General features: G+C 37.6%; 1 protein-coding gene across 1 annotated transcript; it reads left to right on the top strand.

Annotated features, from left to right (window-relative positions):
* Positions 1-328: 328 nt before the first annotated feature.
* On the top strand, positions 329-24,177 carry Prrg4 (proline rich and Gla domain 4). The gene is given in 8 exon segments (XM_053743278.1): positions 329-618; positions 954-1,075; positions 9,209-9,380; positions 11,434-11,483; positions 13,407-13,433; positions 13,436-13,510; positions 13,513-13,537; positions 23,637-24,177. Coding segments are annotated over 7 exon segments (684 nt in total). The 5' UTR covers positions 329-618; positions 954-975; the 3' UTR covers positions 23,872-24,177.
* The last annotated feature ends 541 nt before the right edge of the window (positions 24,178-24,718 follow it).

Below are 24,718 nucleotides of genomic sequence, written 5' to 3'. Positions count from 1 at the left end.
TTTGAGAACAGATGACCTAAAGTAACCACGGGACTCTAGCTTAATTCAACCCAAAGCGAAAAGTCCCTGACGTCCGGAGGGCGTTCTCTTTAGCGCGGAGAACTGAAATTCTCCTGAATTGCCACAGAAGGCCGGGTCTAGAAAAAAGTCCCAAAGCTGCCACCCGCGCCGCCAAGGCGGGGCCACAGCTGGCTGCAAAGACCGGGCTCGCCCAGGGCTCGGAACAGAAGCTGCAGCTGCTGAGAGCACAGCGCCAGCTCCTTGGAGACGCCAGCCCGAGACCCGCCCTCTGCAGGTAAGCCAGCCCCCGGGAGGCGGGGCGCAGCAAGGTGCTCCCCAGGTAGCCGCGTCTTCACTTTCCCACTGTTGGGTGGGTGGCCTCCCAGGACCTAGGCAGGAACTCGCGGCGCGCAAATTTCCCACCCACAGCGTTCCTTCGAGCACCCTAGGCGCCTCCTCTGCGTACGCGCTGGGGCCACCCTGGCACTGCGGAGAGCGAGAATCAGTGTCGCCAAGATTTGAGAGGGCGCCAGAGACAGAAGGTCCGGAGGTCTCAGGGACCACCAAGCAACAGGGCTCCGGCCCCGGGACTGTTGGACCATGTGCCCGGGGATACAGGTGCGGGGCGGGGCGGCGGGGCTCGGGTCGGGGAAGAGGTTACCCGGGGAGGTACAGGTGCCAGGGCCCGACCGACGGGGTGGATTCCAATGCAAAGCGGAGGGTTGTCGTGGCAAGTGTCCATTCTGCCCTGGGCAGAATTCTAGGGCGCAGCATTTATCTTCAGGCACTCCCAGCGGGGCACTTTCCCGGAGGGCGTCGGGTCCTGCCGACCGAAACCTCGAGTGGGGATCAGTCGCCCGGTGGCTTTGAGTACAACAGGTCTGTGACTCAGTTACCAGTGAAACTTCGGATTTTTTTGATGGTTTTGTTTTGTTTGTTTTTTGTTTGTTTAGTTTGTTTGACAGTTGCAAGACTATGTTTACACTTCTGATTCTACTCAGCCAACTGCCCTTAGTTATCTTCGCATTTCCTCATTGCACAAGAAGTCTAAAGGATACGAGGCATGCGGGAGAAGGTAAGAAAGACTGCAGTTTCCCTGAAAACCCTCCTGGAAAATGGATCTGCATATTACAGATCTCTAGCAAGGAAGTGTGGTATTTGAAATTAATGTCCCCTTGAACCATAGAAGTTAAATATAGTTTAATCTGAGGTTTATTTTGGTAATGTGGGCTTTCTTGTGCTTTACAGTGTATAGGGATTTATCTGTTCCCTTTGATAAATATATGTTTAAGACTTGGTTTGTGGTTAACTGAATGGAAAGCCTATTTCAACTTCCCTTTTCTTAGATGAAGCTGTATGGCAATTATAATGAGCACAATTACTTCTCCTAATTAGGAACTATGGACAGGGAATCCAGGATCTAGTCTAGACTTGTTTTTGCACTTTGGGGATGGAACCCCAAGCCTCATGCAGAGTAGGCAAGCATTCTACCACTCTGCGACTCTCCGTCAGAGGTCTTGTCTGGACTTGTTATGAGACCCTGAGCGAGGTACTTAATCCCTTTGGACTTGAATGTCTTCCTCTGTAAAATGATGGGGCAGGAGGCAAAATGATCTCTCAAGTCCTTTCCTACTTTCAAATGTCTTGTCTAGATAAAGGCAGATGGTTGAGAGATTAGGTTTGGTGCATGCTAACCTAGAAGTCCTTGCATTTTAGGTTTGTCACAATCAAATTAGTTCCTGGCAGGTTAAAAGCCTAACCTAGCAAAACCAGAAAAGAAAAAAAAAAAAAATGCCTTTGGGTGTCAGCGTCCTTCTCCTTGTCCAGTCATTGTGCTTCCCCACCCAGTGCCAGCACTCTGTACTTTTCCACATATTCTTGTTTCTTATCTCTTCTCATCTTCTCATCAGCTCCTACTGGCAGCTTATTTTCATTTGAGAAGGACCTATTATACTAATATTCCTGTTTGATTAATAATAACAGCTGTGTGTGTGTGTGTGTGTGTGTGTGTGTGTGTGTTAAGATAGGGCAATCCCTTAATCTAAAGGAATTAAATTTTAATGACAGAATTCTAGGCAACTGACTAAGCTACCTGATGGAATAGGGAAAGATTTTGGAAGGAAAGAGATCCCTGTTGGCATGTCCCAAGTCATATCATATATGTAAGTTCATCCATATATAAAGTCAATGGCCCATAATCAGTAGGACCAGATGATGCTCCCCAGAATGATTATGAGTGTGTCCATTTATTCACATGACACAGGCATAAAAGTTACTCTCTGTTTGGGCAACTTTATTTTCAAGATGAAATATTTTGTCTTCATTGTCTGAGGTTCTGTCTTCCAAGTGATCTAGTCTATTGGTGATGCTTTCCATTGAGTTTTTTATTTGGTTTATTGTTTCTTTCATTTCAGGATTTCCATTTGGATTTTTTTTTTTTTTTTTGAGAATCTCTATCTCTTTGTTGAAATGACCTTTTGCTTCCTGCAATTGCTCTTTCAACTGCTTATTGGTATGATCATTCATTGTCTGCGTTTCTTATCTCATCCTTTGAGAGATCTCATCATTTTAATTATGTATAATCTGAACTCCTTTTCTGACATTTCTCCTACAACACTGTCACTGGATTCTATTAATATAGAATCTAGGTTTGTTTGAATCATTTTCTTCCCTTGTTTTTTCATGTTGTTCATGTATCTTCCCCTCTAGCAGTGCAGAGCTGGGATATTGCAGTTTCCCCCCCTATAGGCTTATAGTGACCCTATAGGTTTCCAAAACCTTTTCTTTAAGGGGGAGATTAATATTAGCAGTGCCCAGTTCAGACAGTATGCAACCCTAAACCAAATAGCCCCTATGAGGACATTATCAATATTGTCATAATAAACAGACTGAGTTCAATTATTATCTTCAGTATAACAAATAGATTTGCAATAAGGTCTGCAATTTCTAATGGAGGACAAAGAAGATGTGGAGAGGTATAGGATGTAGTTGCTAATGGGATAAGAAAAGAATATATAGAAGTTCTAGATCATAGAAAGAGTGAGAGTGTAATTAAAAGAAGTTGGTTGTTAGCATGCGATAAGGGAGAAAGAGACTCTGAGGGAACAGGTAAACAAAAGGAAAAGAGAGTGAGAAAAGTAAAGAAATAAAACTTAAAATTTTTCAATAAGGAGAAAAAAGAAAATCTACACTATAACAGTCATATAGTATTCAAACCTCCCAGTCTTCAGTAGCCTGATATATGAGAGGTACGTAACAATGAGCAGGCATCTCAGGATGGGATTTGCCCCACCTAAAGATCGGAGATACAGCTTCCAGGATTATCCAAGATGGCCGCTCTGGTTTCCAAATGTGTTGGCAAATGGGGAGCTGCAGCTTCAGTGTGGGCGTGGTTGGCTGGAGGTCCTTGAGGTGGGGTATTCTTCCCATCTCTGCAGGGGATACATTCCAAAACCCCCAGTAGATGCCTCTATGTCAGCACTGCATACCACAAAAGTAGATCTGAAAACCAAGATGGCTACTAAGTTACTAATGGGCAGGTAATGTATATGGTGTGGATACTCTGAACAAAGGATGCTTCAAATTCTGGGCAAGACTGAGCAAAAGTGGGAGATTGCATTAACAAACACAGAGTGACATAACTTATAAATTGTTTACTTCTGGAATTATCCATTTAATATTTTTAGACCATGGTTGACCCTAGTTAACTGAAACTATAAAAGTGAAATTGTCAATAAAGGAGTACTACGACAACTGGAAAGCAGGGGACAGGTACCTCCAGCTAAATTCTAATAAATTCTTAGAATGGAGTTGAAATCACTTAAAAGGAGCTTATGTAGAAAACATGGGGTGATAAAAGACATGAAGAGAATAGGATATTTGGGTGGAGGGATTTATAACAGTGGAATGCATAGAGAGTCTCTTAGAATAGTCTACTATAAGAAAATCAGAGAAGGGAAGAGAGTCCTAAGAAGACCAATAGCAGTCAAGGGGAAAATAGGGGCTCTCACTAGGAGCCAAGGGCACTCCAGAGGCAGGCAAGTTTGCTCCTTTCCAATTAGAAACAAAGTCAAGGGTTTCTTAGACTCCAAATGACAAAAGACATTTTTCTCCTGATGTAGGAAAAAATTTGACCTGATACTGAAGGTTAAGTCTAAGGTTAGCCACTGACAGAGACAGAACTTTCAAACAGGCAAGTGGCAAACAGCAGTCCCCAGAAGGCACATTTAACACAGCATCAGTCATAATATTTTGATTAATCATAAATATATCATATTGGTATAAATATAATTTGAAGAAAAATAAAAATGTCTATGGCACTCTCTTTTTTATCTTATTTTCAAGTTAAAAAATAGCTCTAGCTGGGCAAGGGTTACATGCCTATAATCCCAGCTACTTGTAGGTTGAGGCAGGAAGATCACAAATTTCAAGGCCAGCCTGGTCAATTCAGTGAGACAATGTCAAAATAAAAAAGGACTGTGGATGTAGCTCCGTGGTAGAACACTTATCTAGCATGTCTGATGCCCTGGGTTCAATCCCTGTACTGCAGGAGAAAAAAAAAAAAGGTAAAAATCATGGCTTATCTGAGAAGGTGCAATAAAAGGTAGATTTCTTATTCACTATTCTGAAATTAGATTCTGTGCAGTAAATATGGCCAAGGTGAGTGAGCTATGAGTTGCTTTATCACTGGTCTATTACTTTAAACGGATCCAGTTGAGTAATACTAGGTTATATCTATAAATTGCTTCCACTGGTTGAGTTTAGGGCCAAGAGTTTCTCCCCACAGTAGGAAAGCTGAGTTTGTTGATCCTGTTGTTTTCTGAGTACCTTCTATGTGTCAGGCACCTACATCCCTGCTTTAGTGGACAGAGTGCTAACAGATAAGTAAGTGAAGCACGGAGAACACCAGATGGTGCTAATGCTGTGGAGAAAAGCGCAACGTGGACAGGGAGTGCCTGAGGTGGGTGGCTAGGGGTGGGGAGTCAAGGTAACAGTGAACAAAATCCTGAAGGTGGTGTGACGGCAAACTGAAAAAAGAAAGTCCTATTCCAAAAAAAATAACAAGAACAGAGACAGGAGAGAACCAAGTGTGTTGGAAGCCTGTGTGGTGTGATGGTGACAGAATTCATGAGGGAAAGTGGTAGAAGATGAGGTCAGAGGGGTGAGAGCTTGGGGATCAGATTGCATAGGGCCTTTATACCGTTGTAAGGACTTTGACTTTTATTCTGTGGGAGTCAGGATTGTCATTAGATTTTTATTTATTTATTTATTTGTTTGTTTGTTTGTTTGTTTTTACGTGGTGCTGAGGATTAAACCCAGTGCCTCACACACGCTAGGCAAGGGCTCCACCCCAAATCCTGTCATTAGGTTTTTAAAAAGCAAAGTAGGGGGTTGAGTGTTTTCTCATGTATGGAAGATAGAGCAAAATAAAGGAAGCAAAGCGAGAAGGCTCAGAGATCAAAACTATATAGGAAAGACCAGTAGAAGACTGAGAAGGTGAGAGGAGGGACAGGGAAGGGGAGGAGATGTGGAATGAATTTTTAAAAAGCATGCAGTGTACATACATAAATACACCACAGGGAATGTCACCGTTATGTATTAGTAGAAAGAACCAATCAAAAATAAATAGATGAATGAGCCAGGCGTAATAGTGCATAGCCTGTAATCCCAGTGACTCAGGAGGCTGAGACAGAAGGATTGCAAGTTCAAAGCCAACCTTAGCGATTTAGCAAGATCCTATCTCAAGATAGAAAATTTAAAACATGTGGGCTGGGGAGATAGCTCAGCTGGTAGAGTGCTTGCCTCGAAAGCACAAGGCCCTGAGTTTCAATCCCCAGTACCAAAAAAAAAAAAAAAAAAAAAAAATTTAAAACAGACTAGGCTTTTTGTACACCATAATATTTTTTAAACAGCTTTATTGAAAGACAAAATGAACACTAATAAGCAGGTCAGTTTTGCCAAATGCATACACCCATGGAACCATGGTAAACATGCCCATTGCCCCCCAACAGTTTCTGCAAGCCCACAAAACCCTTCTTTGGAACAGAGAGCCCTCCATTAGGGTGAGCCTTGGGGGAACCCTGGGAGGAGCCCAGGGGTGAGAAAAGTGACAGGGCCAGGACCAGACAGACTCTGAGAGGTGCTCTGTAATGTACTTATAGACATCTGCTTTTGAACTTTTGCTTTACCATTTTGTGAATTTGAAAAGTTTTAAGTAAAATGCTGATTTAAAAATACATAATTTTTTTTTTTTTTTTAAAAAGGGGGACTGGAGGGCTGGGGAGATAGCTCAATCGGTAGAGTGCTTGCCTTGCAAGCACAGGGCCCTGGGTTCGATCCCCAGCACCGCAAAAAAAAAAAAAAAAAAAAAAAAAAAAAAAGGGGGGGACTGGACCCCTGGGTTCAATCCCCAGCACCCCCAAAATAAATAAATAAATTAATTAATTAATTAAAGGAAGGCCAATAGAGTACAGGAAGGAAAATAGGGAGGGAGAAGGGGACAAAAAGGGGGAAAACATGAACTGAAACCACATTCCATGCATGTAGGATTTCGTTCAGATGAACCCAACTACCATGTATAATTACAATGCTCTAATAAAAAAGATTAAAAAGGTAGAGAAAAAGACCAAAAAAATAAAAGTACTTCTTACCTCTTAAAAGGTTGTCTCTAGCCGGGTGCAGTGATCCACACCTATAATGTCAGCTACTCAGGAAGTTGAGGCAGGAAGATCACAAGTTTGGGGTCAGACTGGGCAATTTAGCAAGACCTGTCTCAAAATAAAAAATAAAAAGAGGTGGGCATGTAATTCAGTGGCTAGAGCGGCACTGGGATCAATCTCCAGTAAGATCGATTGATCCATCAATCAATGGATAGATGTCCCTGGCTATTGTTTTAACAACTTCGTGTAGAGGAACAAGGAGACCACCTAGAATTCCATTGTAGGAGTTCCTGTAAGGAATGAGAGGCTTGGAAATTTTTCGTACTGTGCTCTCATTGGTGAAAGCATAAAATCTACAAGAAGACAAAGAAGGAGAAAGAACAGAATTATTTAATCACACTGACCTCTCCATCCTCCTTACATTACCATTCTGGAGCAAGAAGCTATTATTTACCACTCATGCTCCACAAACACTTGGGAATCAAACTGGCAGGAGAAACAGTTTTATTCTAAGCCAACTTTGAAGGAAAATAGAGGGAACTTACTCTCAACTCACCATTTTCAAAGAACTCAAGGGCAAGGAAAGCTTTTAATAAAAGAAGAGGAGGTAAAGTGAAACACAGGGCAGGAAATAAACATATATAAATGTAAGTTAGAGGAGAACTTGTCAGTCTTGGCTTCAGGTGTCTTGGGGTGTCTCAGTATGAGGAAGTTTAGAAGTTAAAAACACGTGGAGCTTTAATTCTCAATATGAGAAAGTTGCCCTTAATTTCAGAGAAAGTCTGTTTCACTTTTAGGATAAAACACCTATCACCCATTATTCCATCCTAGCTTTCCCCTTAGTTCCAATAGCCCAGATGTTATTTATAACATAGTAATTGACACACCAGAATAGTGCTTGGCCAAAATAAACATAATGCGAACTACATAAATAATTTAAAATTTTTCTAATAGGCACCTTTTTAAAAGTAAAAGAAATTGGTGACATTAATTTAATAATGTATTTAATTTAACTCAATAGCCAAAATGTCATTATTTCAAAGTATAAACAATGTTGAGATATTTCACATTCCTTTTTTCCCCCAGTAAGTCTTTGAAATCCTCTGTATTTATACTTAAAGTACATATCAATTCAGACTATCCTTTTTTTTTTTTCCCCTTTCCCCTGATACTAAGGATTGAACCCAGGAGGTGCTCTACCACTAACTTACATCCCCAACCAACCCTTTTATTTTTTATTTTGAGGCAGGGTCTCATTAAATTGCTGAGTCTGGCCTCTAACTTATGATCCTCCTGCCTCAGCCTCTTGAGTAGCTGGAATTTACAGGCATGCACACCCAGCAGGACTACCCACTTTTGAAGTACTCAGTAACCATAAATGGCCAGTGTCTACTGTACTGGACAAAGCAGAAGATTCAGACCCATTTAGATAGATAATTAATTTATAGCAAAAAATATCAAGGACAAGATATAACCATTCTCAAGAGGATAAGAATAAATGGCCTACCTGAGGTCACTCACAAATTACTATTAGTTTTCCAGAACCATGCTTCCTCAGGTGTTGTCTTCCAACTGCCCACCTTAATATATTCTTCCTGTGGTAACGGTTAGCATTGCCAAGTGTTGTCACTTTTAAGTTCTTTTAATTGTTTTGATGTAATTGTCAGAAATTCCAGGCGAGGCAATATGATCTGGAGCAAAATCACTTGAACCTTTTTTGGTTGACACAGAACGAGTTTAAAGTTTGTGGGTTTTGAAAATGCTGCCAGGTATGGGTTGTTCTGGTTTTGTGTCAGTCTGTGCTTTGACCTTATTATGTTTACTGTTGACCTTCCCAGCAAATATAGATGTGTCCTCTAAGGCATTTTAGATATGTGTTGGCGATATGTGTTGGCGAATGTCTTTTAATTAAGCTTATAATTTTATAAGTTCTAATATAAGCTTGAATAAGAAACATTTAAGATAAAGTATTAATTTATAACTTTAGAACTTAAAGACATTGTGGTGATTATTTAATTCTATTCCCAATTTTGCAAATGAGGGAATGACAGCCCAGAGATATAAATGGCTTATCCTTAGTATACACAGCTGAAAGCCCAAACCAGTCAAAACGAAGAATCTGTCTTCCCACTCTCAGTCCAACATTTTGTCCATTATACCCCAGTAATTTTTCTTAATCAAGATAATAAGGAAACCAGGCTTTGGAAATAAAATAGTCTGATCTATCATTTATTGGAAAAGTAATTGTCTGTAGGGAAAAGTGATAGTTGAATAATTTTCATTTATACTAATAATTTTTAAGCCAAGTATTTCATTTATACTAATAATTTTTAAGCCAAGTATTTTCTGGAATCATGTTAGTTTTTATATTTCATATTTATCAGAAATAATTCTTACTGATGCTATTTTTTAAAGTTAGATTTTAAAGCCATACAAGAAATTTGGTATAATTAACCACAGAAGAGAGCAATTTACTTTTTCTACAACTGAAACAGAAATTTTCTGCCTTGTTTATCAGTGTTTGAAATCTTTTTTTGTGTCTTTTTTAGTTTTTACATCAAAAGAAGAAGCAAACTTTTTCATACATCGTCGCCTCCTATATAACAGATTTGATTTGGAGCTTTTCACTCCTGGTGACCTAGAAAGAGAATGCTATGAAGAGCTTTGTAATTATGAGGAAGCCAGAGAGATTTTCGTGGATGACGATAAAACGGTAATTTGGTTGATGATGTTAATTAGCTGGAAAGTCATTAAATTGTACTTAAGAAAGTAACGCTTTCAGTCATTATAGATTTTATGCTTTAAACAAAATTAAGGTTGTATACCTGTTATTCTTTCTACTTCCTTAATTTGCTAATTACCCTATTGAGACTTGGCTTTATACTTAATTAGCTAGGTTTATAGTAATTAACAGGTTATGGGATATGCTGTGAATTTCTGTGTTAATGTCTATTATACTCAGTAACAATTTCAGAAGAGAGTGAATTAACTTCAAAATATTATTTGAGGGGCTGGGGTTGTGGCTCAGTGGTAGAGCGTTTGCCTAGCAGCGAGGCACTGGGTTTGATTCTTAGCACCACCTATAAATAAATGAATAAATAAAAGGTCTATCAACATGTTTAAAAAAAAAAGATATTATTTGAGGGCTATGAGTGATAGCTCAGTGCAGAGCACTTGCCTAGCAACCCACAAGGTCCTGAATTCAATCCCCGGGACCCGAGAACACCTCACACAAAACAAAAAGATATTACTTGAGTTAGTGCTTAGACTCAGCTTCAATCATCTAGACTCAGAACAATTCCTCAGTGATCTTACTTTTTATTTTTTATTTTCCACATTAAATTTCAAATATTTATAACAATCTACTACATACAGGTGCTCCATTACACTGAGGATACAAAATATGTACCCCTGCTTTCATTTATTTTGGTCTATGTGTAATTTAAGGGAAATCTTTTTAGAAATTCTACCTTAAAACATAATAAAATCCTGTTACCTGGGCACAGAGGCACTCACCTGTAATCGCAGCAACTTATGAAGCTGAGGCAGGAGGATTCCAAGTTGATAGCCAGCCTCAGCCATTTAGCGAGACCCGTGTCAAAATAAAAAACAAACTGGCATGATGACCCACGTCTGTAATTCCAGCCACCTGGGAGGCTGAGGCAGGAGCATTGCAAGTTTAAGGCCATCCTCAGCAATCTAGAGACACCCTCAGCACTTTAGTGAGACCAACTTCTCAAAAATAGGGATAGAGACATAGGTCAATGGTAAAGCATCCCTGAGTTCAATCTAGTACCAAAAAAGGTTAATAAATAAATAATAAAAAGGGCTGGGGGCATAGCTCAGTGGTAGAGCAGCACCCTGGCATCAATCCCTGTTACAAAAAATAATCTTCTCTGTTAATCTTGATAACATAGGTAACACTGTGCCTGTTATAATCTGGCATATTCTTGAGGAATGTTAAGTGACCAAAATTCTTTACTTTTGTAGATTAATAACCCCAGCTCCTTTTCCTCTTCCTCAAGCATTTTACTTATTTTTTTACTTAATAAGAACCTCCTTCAGAGACAGGTAGTAATAGAACCTAGTTCTTTATTCTTCTATAATTGTGCCCGCTTCACATTTCCTGTATTGCCACATCTATTAAAGTGGGGAAAACAAAGAATATGCGTTGCAGTTGTGTCTGTTAGTATTTTATTTACACAAAACCCATTTTCTGTTAGGAGTTTATATTTTACACAAACCCATTTTCTAATTTTATTCTGTTCCTTAAAATTTACTTCTATTCTTTCAAGTACCACCACCTAACTGTATCAGGGATGTCTTTCCACATCAATAAATGCCTCGCGATAAAATCTCCCAGCAAACTGTGGGCCCCCTAACATAGAAGAATTCAGACTCTTTTTTCAACACACCATAATGGGTCCACAGTCTCAATCTCCACCCTTGGTATTTCAACAACACTCAAATATGATTGTTTCCCAAGGCCTTAATGAGGGCCTCAGTCAAGTAAGGGAGGTGGGTGGCTAGGGATGGTAGGGGCATGTATACAGTTGGGGACTGGAAATAGTTCCTTAACCAATTAAGCAGACCACAGTGACAGACCTGGAGAACAGTGTTTTAATTTGAATGAGTCACACCTTCTGGCGTGAATGAGCTGGTGTCTTACCTGTGGCACATACCAAGTGTTTACCACCCCTAGTTTGGGTCACTGGGAGCAAATGAAATGATAATAAATTATGTAAACTCAGATATTTTACCTTTTTCTTCTTAGATGGACATTTTGGCAGGAATATTCGATTAAAGGACCAACCACAAAATCAGGTAAGGCAAGAATTGATAAAATTAATGTTTCCTTGCCCTCTCTCTATTGCAATATACTTTAGTTTTCATTGTTTGAATTTGACTGTTGGCTCACATACATACCTTGTAAATCCAAGAAAGATTTCTCAATTATATGTTGGGTTATCTGAGACAGAGAAGGCTACATTCATCATTCATCTACTTACACACTGAAAATCAAGTTTGGTGAGATATTAGGGAAATGAGATAATGGGCTTAAAGAGCTGTTTTAAAACAGCTCAGCTAAGTCAGACTTGCACAGAATACTCTTTTGGTTTCAAGTAGTAAACTATTTTAAAGTTTTCTTCTTCTTTTTTTTTTTATTTTAACCAGTACAAGTAGATTGAATATTAGGAAATTTAAGATTGCTGAATAGGACTGAGGTTTAGTTCGTGGTAGAACACATGCTTAGCTTGTGTAAGGCTATATTCAATCCCCAGCTCCAGGAAAAACAATTAAAAAAAGATTGTTAGATAGAACTAAGTACCTTCTAGAAAGAGGAAATGCTTTTCCGTATCTGTATTGGTCATCTCGTCTGCGTCATACCACACTGAATGAGCCCGATCTTGTCTGTATTGGTCATATCTAATTGCCTTTTAAAATTATTTTAATTCACACATAATAATTATACCTATTTCTGGGATACACTGTGATATCTTAATACATGTATTATAATATGTAATGATAAAATCAAGGTAATAAGCATATATCACGTCAAATGTGTCATTTCTTGTTAATAATACTCAATATTACTCAAAATCCTTTTTTCTAGCTATTTTGAAATATATGATAAATTATTTTTATTTATTAACTATGTTTAAAACTATATTTTAAATTATAACAATAGTCACCCTGCTGTGACATATAGAACACTAGAATTTATTCCCCATCCTCCTGTCTATAAATTTGTACCCATTAACCAAGATTCCTATTCTTCCCTCCCCTTTACTCTTCAAGCCACTTTTGGCTGCTTTTTATTTTCACACAAACACACACACACATTTTGTCATTCTTTCAAATAGGTAACATTCTTTCTATAGATAACGTTCCCCTGTGGAAGACTATATTGTATAGCTTCACCAAGTAGCTTAATAAATGTATCTAGTAGTTAATACCAAAATGTATAGTTGAACAAAGAATGTTTATCCCACTTAGTATTGGATATTTTCATTTTAATCAGACCTATTTAAAATATTATATAGGGGCTGGAGATGCAGCTCAATGGTAGAGTGTTTACATAGCAGGCACAAGGCCCTCGGTTCTATCCTAGCTCTGCCAAAAAATAAATAACATAAAAGAAACAAAAGTCAGGCACAGTGGCACATGCCTGTAATCCTGGCTACTCAGAGAATGAGGCAAGAAGATCACAAGTTCAAGGCCAGTCTCCACAATTTGGCAAAACCCTGACTCAAAATAAAACAAATTCAAAGTAAAACAACAACAACAAAAAAAGAACTGGCTAAGTGGCACATGCCTATAATCCCAGTGGCTCAAGAGGCTGAGGTAGGAGGATCACAAATTCAAAGTCAGCCTCATCAACTTAGTGGTTCTGTCTCTAAATAAAATATTTTAAAAATGGGCTGCGTATGTGGCTCAGTGGTTGAGTGCCCCTGGGTTCAATCCCCAGTACCAAAAAAAATAAATAAATAAAACTCAAAAAAATAAAAAAATAAAAAGAGCTGTAGCGCAGTGGTAAGTGCCCCTGAGTTTAATCTCCATTACAAAAATAAAAGAGAAAAAAAAGAAAGAGAGATGTTTAAATTTTTTCAGGTAGGTTCTCTAGCACAAAAATATTTTAAAGAAATCCATATCAACGATTAGATCTTAATAATGTGTTTAATTTGTTGAAATCATATATGATGCATTTCAGTTATTGTATTTTTATATTTTTATGATTTATTTAAGATGGTAACAGAGAGAAAATCGATGTTATGGCCTTCTGACTGGATTAATTGCTGCTGGAGTATTTTTGGTTATTTTTGGATTACTCGGTTACTATCTTTGTATTACTAGTGTAACAGGCAGCCATATACAGGGTAAGTACCAAATAAAAATACTTGATTCATTTTGCACATATATTGCTATTTAAAATAAATCAAATAGTTGCCTATTTTTTAAATAAACTTTTATTTTGGAATCATTTCAAATACACAGGAAAGTTACAAAATAGTAGAGAGTCCCCATATATCCTTTATCTAATTTCCCCTATACCATGTTACCATAGCAGGTTTGTCAAAACTAGAAAACAATATTGGTACATTATTAGTGCATTACCACTAAGTAACTCCAGACTTTATTAGATTTTACTAGTTTTTCCATTAGTGTCCTCTTCCTGCCTTCAGATCCTCTCTCTAGCTATTTCGAAATATGCTCTTGATCCAGTCACGGTAATACATTTAATTGTCATGTCTTCCCAGGCAACTCTAGTGTAACAGTTGTTGGTGGCTTAAATTTAGCAACACATTAACAACTTAATGATGCTGTTCCTTACATGCTTCAAAAGAATGCAAGAAGTGTCATGTATGTTAGCTTGATTTTTCAGTAGTTCCTTCTAAGCAAGAGGCAGACACCAGTGTCCCCTACATTATTTTCTGAAGCAAAAAGTTCTATAGTTAATTCTGAGTCAGAGACTTAATAGATCTATGTGGCTACCCCACAAAGAAACAGAATAACTGACTTTTTAATTCAACTCTTTTTATTGATACTTTGAATTAAGTATAAATTAATAAAACAAAGTGCTTACTAATTAAGGATAATAGCACATTAATAAAGCTTGATAAAGATTCATAAAGGCCATAATTATTGCATAACAGAACCTCAATGATTGTTTTTGAATTAAAAGGTACTGATTATCTTCCCAGTGAATATGGATGAGTAGGAGAGACAACATACTTAAAAGAAGCACCAAGTGCTAAATGGGCTATTATAGATTGTACCTATATGTCCATAGTCATACTCTATGTTTTGTGAAATAAGCTCATGATGGTGACCAAGTGTACTTTTTTATGGTAACTTAGTCATTAGATTTATCTTTTTAAGCAAATTAACATTGTTTCTGTATTCTTCTTCTAATAGAATTATATATATATGTGCATATATATGTTTCAATATTATATATATTATATATATATATATTTCACAGGAAAAAATATACAGTTTTTTTTTTACAAGATTCCTCATCTTCTAAATTAAGGATAACTTTTAAACCCCTACCAAATCAACCTAAATTCTACAAACCCCTGACCTGAACTCTTCAAAATGTCACATTGTCATGAAAAACAAAGAAAAACTGGGAAATTCACTGTTCCAAATTGAAGTAGATGATATGATGATTAATGCACTGTGTGATCCTGGACCAGAAAGATAAATTGGTATCAGTGTTAAATTTCCTGGATTTGAAAATTATGTGAAGATCTTTTCAAAACATATAATTATATAATATTCTAAAATTTTATTGGCATCAATTTTTTTAAAAAGACTGCTAATTAAAGCAAGCAGCAAAAGTGATGTTAACTGCTTAGGTCTTCTTTTTTAGGTCCAGGGGTTTAGCTTAGTGGTAGAGTGCTTACTTCGATTTCACAAGGTTCTGTGTTTGATGCCCAGCACAGAAAAAGAAAAAAATTAAATTGCATAATGCATATGTTGCTTTTCTTGGCACAAAAGAGGTTTAAAAATTTTTCTTGAAGACCCTAATCTCCATTATTTGTGTGTTTTCATAGCAATGGAAATACTTTTTAAGGGAGTCACACAGAATAGACAAAAAAAACTACTTTAAAACTTCTTCGACGATATTGTTTTTATTAATTTTTAAAGAAGCTGGACACAGTGGCATAGAATGTAATCCCAGAAACTCAGGAGGCTGAGGTGGGAGGATCACAAGTTCAAAGCCAGCCTTTTTAGCAATTTAGGGAAACCCTATCTCAAAACAAAAAATTAAAAGGGCTGGGGAGATAGCTCAGTGATAGAGTGCCCTGGGTTTGATCCCTAGTGCCACAAAAAGAAAAATAAATTTAAGCAAAAATAATTTCAATATAAATGTCTTTTATATTTACTAATTTCATTTAGTTCTACATATGTAAAGAGTTCTTTTTAAATAAATAACTTTTAAAATTCTAATTCTGACAAACTAATAACCAAGGCATAAAATTTATTCTTTTCTTTGGTAAAAGAATCAGAGCAGCTGGGTACAGTGGTAGAAAGTGGAAGAAAAGGAGAAGGAAGGGGAAAAGGAAGAATCAGTAATTTCTTTCATCCCACAAATGAGGAAAACTCAAAAAAATCAAGGAATTTACTACAAAATCTATAATTAAATAGTGGCAGAATTAATAGGAATTTTGGCTATCTAATGTCCAGTTTGGTGCGGTTCCTCTACAAGTTCTTCTATTTTTCATTTATATCTGATATGAAATAATTAAGAATACTCTTGCTGCAATTAATATTTGACAAGGGAGGTAGATACTATGGATTGAGCCCAGGGTCATTGTATCACTCCTTTAAAAAAAAATATATATACATATATATATTTACATATGTATATATATAAATACTTATATTTATATATTTTTTAAATTTTGAGACAGGGTTTCATTAAGTTGCTGAGAGTCTTTTTAATTGCTGAGGCTGGCCTTGAACTTCTGATCCTTGTATCTCAGGCTCTTAAATCACTAGGATTCTAGGTGTGTGCCACCATCTCTGGCTACCCCAATAATTTGAACAGTTGTCATTAACTCTTCAATTTCCTGTTGGTCTACCTTTATATTGCATTTAGCCTCAAATAGTTGTATGATCCTCTTTTAAAATGAACAGAAACTCACAAAATTTAAGTAGTTAGGGCTGTGGATGTATCTCAGTGGTGAAGTGCTTGCCTAGCTTATGAAAGACCCTCAGTTTGATCCCCAGCACTGCCAAAAAAAAAAAAAATCAATTAAAAGTCAGAAGATATAGTGCACATAAGTTCTCATAAATTTGATAGATATACAAAAATTTTATTAAATATATATGGAACACACTCCTTGTAATGGTTAGGAATGTCAAGCATAGATGTGATGAGTATAGACTACATTTAGCCACTGTGGAGGACATGAGTTAAAGGATTTTATGTGGGTAGGTGTTCCAAGAAGTGGAACTATAGGAGCAAAGATATGTATAATTTGAATATGTGTTATTAAATACTTGAGACCAGAATGTTTTGGATTTAGGCTTTTTTGGATTAGAATGTTTGCTTGGGAATGAGAAATAGGTCTAAACACAAAAGTCATTTGTTTCATATATACCTTATACACATAGCCAGAAGGTATTTAATAATTTAAATTAATAAAATATTTAGTGCATCAGTGGTTTTTTTTTTTGTTTTTTTTGTGTTTGTTTTTTTTTGTTGTTGTTGTTCTAATTAGGTATACATGACAGTAGAAGCCATTTTGGGTTGTTTTGTTTCGTTTTGTTTGTTTTTATAAGTTTTTTAGTTGTCGATGGACCTTTATTTTATTTATTTATATGTGGTGCTGAGAAGCGAACCCAGTGCCTCACACATGCCAAGCAAGCACTCTACCACTGAGGCACAACCCCAGCCCAGTAGAATGCATTTTGACACATCAAACATAAATGGAGTATAACTTCTCATTTGTCTGGTCATACATGATGTAGAGTTACACAGGTCATATAATCATATATGCACACAGGGTAATAATGTCTGATTCATTCCATTATCATTCCTACCCCCATAATCCCTCTTTTTCTTCCCTCTGTCTAGTTCAAATTACCTCCATTTACCCCCCCACACCCTTATTGTGAATTAGCATCTGCATATCAGAAAATATTTGGCCTTTGGTTTTGGGGGATTGACTTATTTTGCTTATCATATTCTCCAGTTCCATCCGTTCACTGGCAAATGCCATAATTTCATTCTTGAGTCATATTCCCTTGTGTATATGTACCACAGTTTACATATACCATAGTTTAGCTATTTGCACTAGTGTTTTTTTTTTTTTATTGTAAACAAATGGGATACATGTTGTTTTTCGGTTTGTACATGGAGTAAAGGCATACCATTTGTGTAATCATAAATTTACATAGGGTAATGTTGGTTGATTCATTCTGTTATTTTTTCCCTTCCCCCCACCCCTCCCACCTCTCTTTTCCCTCTATACAGTACTTCCTTCCTCCATTCTTGCCCCCCCTCCCTGACCCTAACTCTAACCCTAAAACTAACCCCTCCCACAACCCTTATGTGTCATCATCCACTTATCAGCGAGATCATTCTTCCTTTGGTTTTTTGAGATTGGCTTATCTCACTTAGCATGATATTCTCCAATTTCATCCATTTACCTGCAAATGCCATAATTTTTATCATTCTTTATGGCTGAGTAATATTCCATTGTATATATATGCCACAGTTTCTTTATCCATTCATCAACTGAAGGGCATCTAGGTTGGTTCCACAATCTGGCTGTGGTGAATTGAGCAGCAATGAACATTGATGTGACTGTATCTCTGAAGTATGCTGATTTTAAGTCCTTTGGGTATAGGCCAAGGAGTGGATAGCTGGGTCAAATGGTAGTTCCATTCCAAGTTTTCTAAGGAATCTCCATACTGCTTTCCAGAGTGGCTGCACTAATTTGTGACCCCACCAGCAATGTATGAGTGTACTTTTTTCCCCACATCCTCACCAACACCTGTTGTTGCTTGTATTCTTGATAATCGCCATTCTAATTGGGGTGAGATGGAATCTTAGGGTGGTTTTGATTTGCATTTCTCTTATTACTAGAGATGTTGAACATTGTTCCATATGTTTGTTGATTGCTTGTATGTCTTCTTCTGTGAAGTGTCTGTTCATTTCCTTAGACCATTTGTCGATTGGGTTATTTGTAGTCTTGGTATTGAGTTTTTTGAGTTCTTTATAGATTCTGGAGATTAGTGCTCTATCTGAAGTATGACTGGCAAAGATTTTCTCCCACTCTGTGGGAGTACTCTTTCTTCACATTGCTGATAGTTTCCTTTGCTGAGAGAAAGCTTTTCAGTTTGAATCTATCCCAGTTGTGTACTAGTGGTTGATTGCATTCTATCACATGATGTCAGGTGTGGAATTTTCCGCTTGTGGCATTATCTCAATGCTCAGAAAGTTTCAGATTTCAAAGCAATTTGGATTCTAGATTTTTGGATTACAGATGCTCAAAACTTATATAGGAAAAGATAAGCAAAATAATCCTGACCAAAGATCTAAGACCTCTGATGAAGAGAAATGAGTGACTAGGGAAATGGTTGGGTAATTGAAAATGCCAGCCCCAAGGAGTCTCCATTTGATTTGCCAGACATGATGGTGGGTGGGCCCTAAGTAGAGAATTGAAAGGAAAATTGAGCCAGGCATGGTGGTACATACCTTTAATCCCAGCTACTCAGATGCTGAGGCAGGAGAATCACAAGTTTGCAACCGAGGTTAGCAATTTAGGGAGACCTTGTCTCAAAATAGAAGGACTGGGGATATAGCGTAGTGGTAGAGTGTCCCTGAGGTCAATCCCAGTACTAAACAACAAAAAAGTTAAAATGTCACTCGTGATGGTGACCCTATAGTCCCAGCTACTTAAGAGGCCTGAGGCAGGATTCCAAGTTCAAGGCCAGCCTCAGCAATTTAGTAAGACCATCTCAAAATAAAAATAAAATATTGGCTGGAGTTGTGGCTCAATGGTAGAGCGCTTGCCTAGCATGTGTGAGGCACTGGGTTCAATTCTCAGCACCACGTATAAATAAATGAATAAAATAAAGATCTATCAACATCTAAAAAATATTGAAAAAAAAATCTAAAAATTAAAATGTCTAGAATATAGCTCTGTGGTTCCCTGAGTCCAATCTTTCTTTTTTTTAAAGGTTAAATGACAAATTTTATGATAAATAGGTATAACCACAAAAATATTTTTTTAAACCGGAAAAGCAAGAGTAAGAGCTTAATGCAACAGATGTGGAATTACGATTCATGTGTTAGAGGACAAGATTTGAAGTTGTGATAGTGGGCAAGTTCTCTGAATATAATTAAAGGACAGAAGGGAAAGTACAGTGTCTTACAGGATGCGCCCCACTAAGTGTGCAGAAGAAAGAGAAGGAGCCATCACGGAGGGCAGAAAAGGGAGGAACATAAATTGTAATTCTTCCCCACACTGAAATTCTTGGAAAGCCACCCTGAGGCATTATATGACCTATGAGCATGGACTGGGAAGTTTGAGTCTATAAATTCTGTAAAAAATTGAGAAGTGAGAGAAAATAAGGAAAAATTTAATTTTCTTAAGGCACTATCTTTAAGGTGAAGACCTCTGTTAATTTTCCTTATTCAGTACATGGGAAATTAACAGTTCTTTTCATTTTCTAGAACTTTCAACTAAAGTTTTATTCACTGTGACTTTCTCACCAGCTAGGGGAATCTATAGTTAAGGAAGAAATAGGCAAAATTATCTTTGAGATTCTTCTTTTAAAAACAACAACAACAACAACAACAACAAATATATATATATATATATATATATATATATATATATATATATATATACTTGTTAGTTGTAGGTGGATACAACATCTTTATTTATTTTTATGTGGTGCTGAGGATCGAACCCAGGGCCTCACACATACTGGGTGAACACTCTACCACTGAGCCACAATCCCAGCCCGGAGATGCTTCTTGATGTCTATCTTTCCTTTTCTTCTACCCCATTCATAATTTTTTCCAAAAAAGTTCTTGTATGTCCTCATATTTAATAACTCCATTCAGGCTAGGGATGTGACTTTGTACTAGAGCACTTGCCTAGCAGTGCGAGGTCCGGGTTCCGGCCCCAGGACTAAAAAAAAAAAAAAAAAAAATCATTCAAGGGTCTGTGATATTTATGGTAGCACATGCATTATTCATGTTCAAGTGGTTTCATCTCTCTTCTCTGCTTCTCTTTATTTTCTACTTTTCTACACCACTCTATCTTCTTATTTTGTTCCTTTTTTCCCCTCCAGAACATTCGTAGTTTCTTCCCTGCATGAGGGTAGAAACAGAATTCAATTTCACAGGGAAGCTGGGCAAGGTGATGCACTAGAAGTCCTAGCTACATGGGAGACTGGCGCAGGAGGATTACTTGAGCCCAGGGGTTCAAGGCCAGTCTGGGCAAAATAGTGTTTTAGGTCAGCTTTTTCCCTGCTGCGACTAAAAGATCTGACCAGAACAACCGTGGAGAAGGAAAGGGTTTTATTCGGGGGCTCAAATAAACAGTTCCAGAGGTCTCAGTTCATGGACAGCCAGCTCTATTCCTTGGACTCAAGGTGAGGCAGGACATTGTGGCAGAAGAGTGTGGCAGAGGGAAGCAGCTCATATGGTGATCAGAAAGCAGAGAAAGAGGTCTCTACTTGTCAGGTACAACTATATACCCCAAAGCCACACCCGAATTCCCACCTCCTTCAGCCACACCCAACAACTTCAGTTACCGCCCAGTTAATCCCTATGATTAGAACCCAATCATTTCCCTCTGAACCTTCTTTCATTGTCTCACACATGATTTGGCGGGGGACACCTCACATACAAACCATAACACATAGTGACACACCCATTTAAAATAAATAAGTAAATACCACACAGGAGTTAAATAGTGGCATGATTATGGCATGTCTTCTGTGTATGTCATTGTGAAATATAAAAAACCCTGGATATCTCCTTTTAAAAGTAAGTTTAGTTAAACTTAATGTTAATCCAGTGTAATACCGTGTAGTGCACAAATCATTTTCATCCATTGTATTTGATCCTCTGAACTCTTAATTCTAGAGAACATTTCAGCTAGGTTTACTAGACATGCTCTTATGTTGAGACTAACTTTTAAATACTAATGTGCTTTGCCTTTATGGTCCCAAGAAAATTTTCCAGCAGAGTCATTTGTTCTCTTTCTGTATTTCACAAGGTCAAAAGTGGTGTGAGGGGGACGGAATAATTGAGAAAGAAAATAATTTTAAAAAAGATGATGGTCAGAAAAGTTTCCTTTCATTTCTTTGTTTCTGTATTTTGTGGAGGAAAATAGGCATAATATGATGTTCCAGTTTTAAGATATTATTAGTGCATACTTTCTAATTTTAATCATGTAAAATATATGAGGTATAAAAACACACTAGATAGTATTTAGTGATTGATATAATCATTACATTGTTTCTATTGTGTTTGTTTGTCGTTGTTTTTATTTTTGGTTCTGGAGATTAAACCCAGGGGTATTCTACCACAGAGCTTCATCCCCACCCCTTTTTATTTTTTATTTTGAGACAGGGTCTTGCTAAGTTGTCCAGATAGCCTTGAATTTGATCCTCCTGCCTCAACCTCCTAAGTAGTTAGGATTACAGGTGTGAGTCATTGTACACACTGTGTATAAAATTTTGAAAGTCAACATGGAAAATTTTTGTTCAAATCAAGTATCTATCTCTCCCATCCCTGTAAGCAAACACACAGAACTTTTCATCACAAGCTGATGAATGTGGCAAGTGACTGACCTCCCATGAGTGCATTCCAGACTTCTGACAGAGGAGGAATTGTATTGAGCCTTCTAAGCAAACTTGTGATCCTCTCAGTTGCCTCTTGACTATTGAAGGGCTGATTATCCAGCTCCTAGATTTTCACCGACTTTTGCTTTTCTTTCTTTTTTTTTTTTTTTTTGACAATGCTGGGGATCGAACCCAGGGCCTTGTGCTTACAATGCAAGCACTCTACTGCCTGAGCTATCTCCCCAGGCCCTGCTTTTCTTTTTTCTGCAATTTTCTCTCTCCTTCCCTCCAATTTCACATCTCATTATTACCTTCAAAGAAAAAGGTGTCTTAAGGGACCAATTGGCTGACTTAGCTTGGAAAAGTTCACAGCATATTGCATCTGTAAACTGTCTATTAATGGGAAGAATATTGTAAATATTGACTAGAGGTTGGTCAATATTGACTATAAGTTTTAATTATCTCAGCTGTAACTATAGGAGGTTAACTTATGTAAGGGTACTTTATAGACAGCCAACTTTACAGTAAACAGATTTACTTCCTCATGTTTCAATTACATTTCATAATTCACAAGTGAGAAGAGAAATAGGTTTAAAATACCAGACCCGTGTTGCAACTTCCATTGACTGGCAAGGTTTTGTGAAAATGGTTTACTTGAACGGAGCCATTTATTTATTTATTTATTTTTTTAAATTTACTTTACTTTCCTGTGATGGGGATCAAATCCAGAGCTTGGGCATTCTAGGCAAGTATTTATCACTGAGCTACATCCTCCAACTCAAGCTAAGCCATGTTAAAATATATGTATATATGTGTGTGTGTGTGTGTGTGTGTGTGTGGTATGTGTGTATATATGGCTTAGATTAGTAGAAGGTGAAAACACAGTATTCCAAGAAAAGGATCAGTGAAAATCTAAGGAAGGACCCAAGAATTCACTGCACACGCAGGGGAGTGTCGAGAAGCTACTCGACAGGAGCCGAAAACTATAAAAACCAGAATAAGGGAGGCTTTGAAAAGGAGGTGTGAGAGTCAAAACCTGGTTCAGTGGAAAGTAGGCTGCAATTCAACTTTTGAGGAGGAGGGTGATGTGAGGGAAGTACTACTGTCTTGGAGGTAAGCAGGTACAGGTAGGAGGGTACAGACGACGTCAGCCATTGTCATTATCTCTATGGCATCTATTTCCTTGGCTTGGAGTTGCCCCTCCTTTCAACAAAGCCTAGATTTGGTGTCACATAATACTTTGAGAAAGTTTTCATTGAAGAGAGGGTGAAAGGGAATTTGCAGAGTTTGAATTCTTACTAAGTGTACCAGACACTGCTGGAAGCTATATATACAACATCTTCCTTGGTTTTCACAAAACAACTCTGTTATAGTTTTTACTATCCCCATGTTAGAGAGGAGGAAACAGTCAGGTAGCTTGAGTTCATTCAATAGCTATGAAATGACTGGCAAGTTTCAAATCCATGTCTGACTTCAAAACTCTTGGTCTTACCCCTACACCAAGACTCTTTGAGAGTCTGTGGGTAAACTAAAACTTTTTATATTAATAAGTTGAGTTCAAATTTTATCAAAATAGTTTGATTTTTAATATTAACCATATTTATAAAAAAAAATACTGCCTTTCCTAGACATAAACACTGTCTCTCTGTTTAGTTCTTCAGCCATGTATGCCAGAAGGGGCAGGCACACTTCCTCCATCATTTTCAGAAGACCTGAGGAGGCTGTCTTATCACCATCACCAACTTCTTTGGAGGACACAGGACTGCCTTCTTACGAACAGGCAATGGCGCTGACCAGAAAACACAGTGTTTCACCACCACCACCATATCCTGGACCAGCCAAAGGATTTAGAGTGTTTAAAAAGTCTATGTCACTCCCATCTCACTAAGAACACCTTGCACTTTGAAATAAGAAATTCATGCCATTTGAATGGTTTGTTCTCCCTGAACCAAAAAGGATGCAGCTCTTAATGACAAACTGCATGGAATAAGGGAAGAATAAGCATCATGCATCTTGGACCTGAATGTGATCGTCATCAGCATGATAAGAGAATTTGGCTTCAAGTGCAGCATGGTGTCACACACCTGTAATCACGACTACAGAGGAGACGGAGGCAGGAGGATCACAAGATCAAGACCAGCCTGAGCAAGTTAGTGAGACCCTGTCTCAAAAACAAAATTTTGGGGCTGGGGAGATAGCTCAGTTGGTAGAGTGCTTGCCTTGCATGCACAAGGCCCTGGGTTCAATCCCCAGCACTGAAAAAAAAAAAAAAAACTTTTTTTTTTTAATGGCTGGGTATGTAGCTCAGTGGTAGAGGACTTGCCTAGCACATGTGAGACCCTGGTTTAGATCAAATAAATAATATAAATAGAAGAGAGGGAAAGAGGAACAGAATTTGATTACATAATTCTTCAGCTAATAAGAAAGCTCTTGTCATAATGTATATTTTAAAGGTTCAAAGGTTCAAAAATCTGTTAGAGACAACACAGTTAGAACCAGTAACCTATTTGTATCCTTTGTCCAGATAAAAGTTGTAGATTTCTTTTATTGAATATAAAAAAAGGAAGAAATTCTAATCATTACTTTTCCCAAGTCATGATTTTAGACCCATTCTTTATTAGCATTTTTTTTGGGGGGCGGGGGAGGTGGAAATACTTCACAAAATTCAATTTTAATATAATTCTGTGGCCTTAACATAAACACTTGGTTTTATATTTTAAAATATTGCCTAGTAT

This window comes from Sciurus carolinensis, chromosome 11, assembly GCF_902686445.1.
Source record: "Sciurus carolinensis chromosome 11, mSciCar1.2, whole genome shotgun sequence".
NCBI classification, from domain to species: Eukaryota; Metazoa; Chordata; class Mammalia; order Rodentia; family Sciuridae; genus Sciurus; species Sciurus carolinensis.
This window is presented reverse-complemented; position numbering and strand designations above follow the sequence as displayed.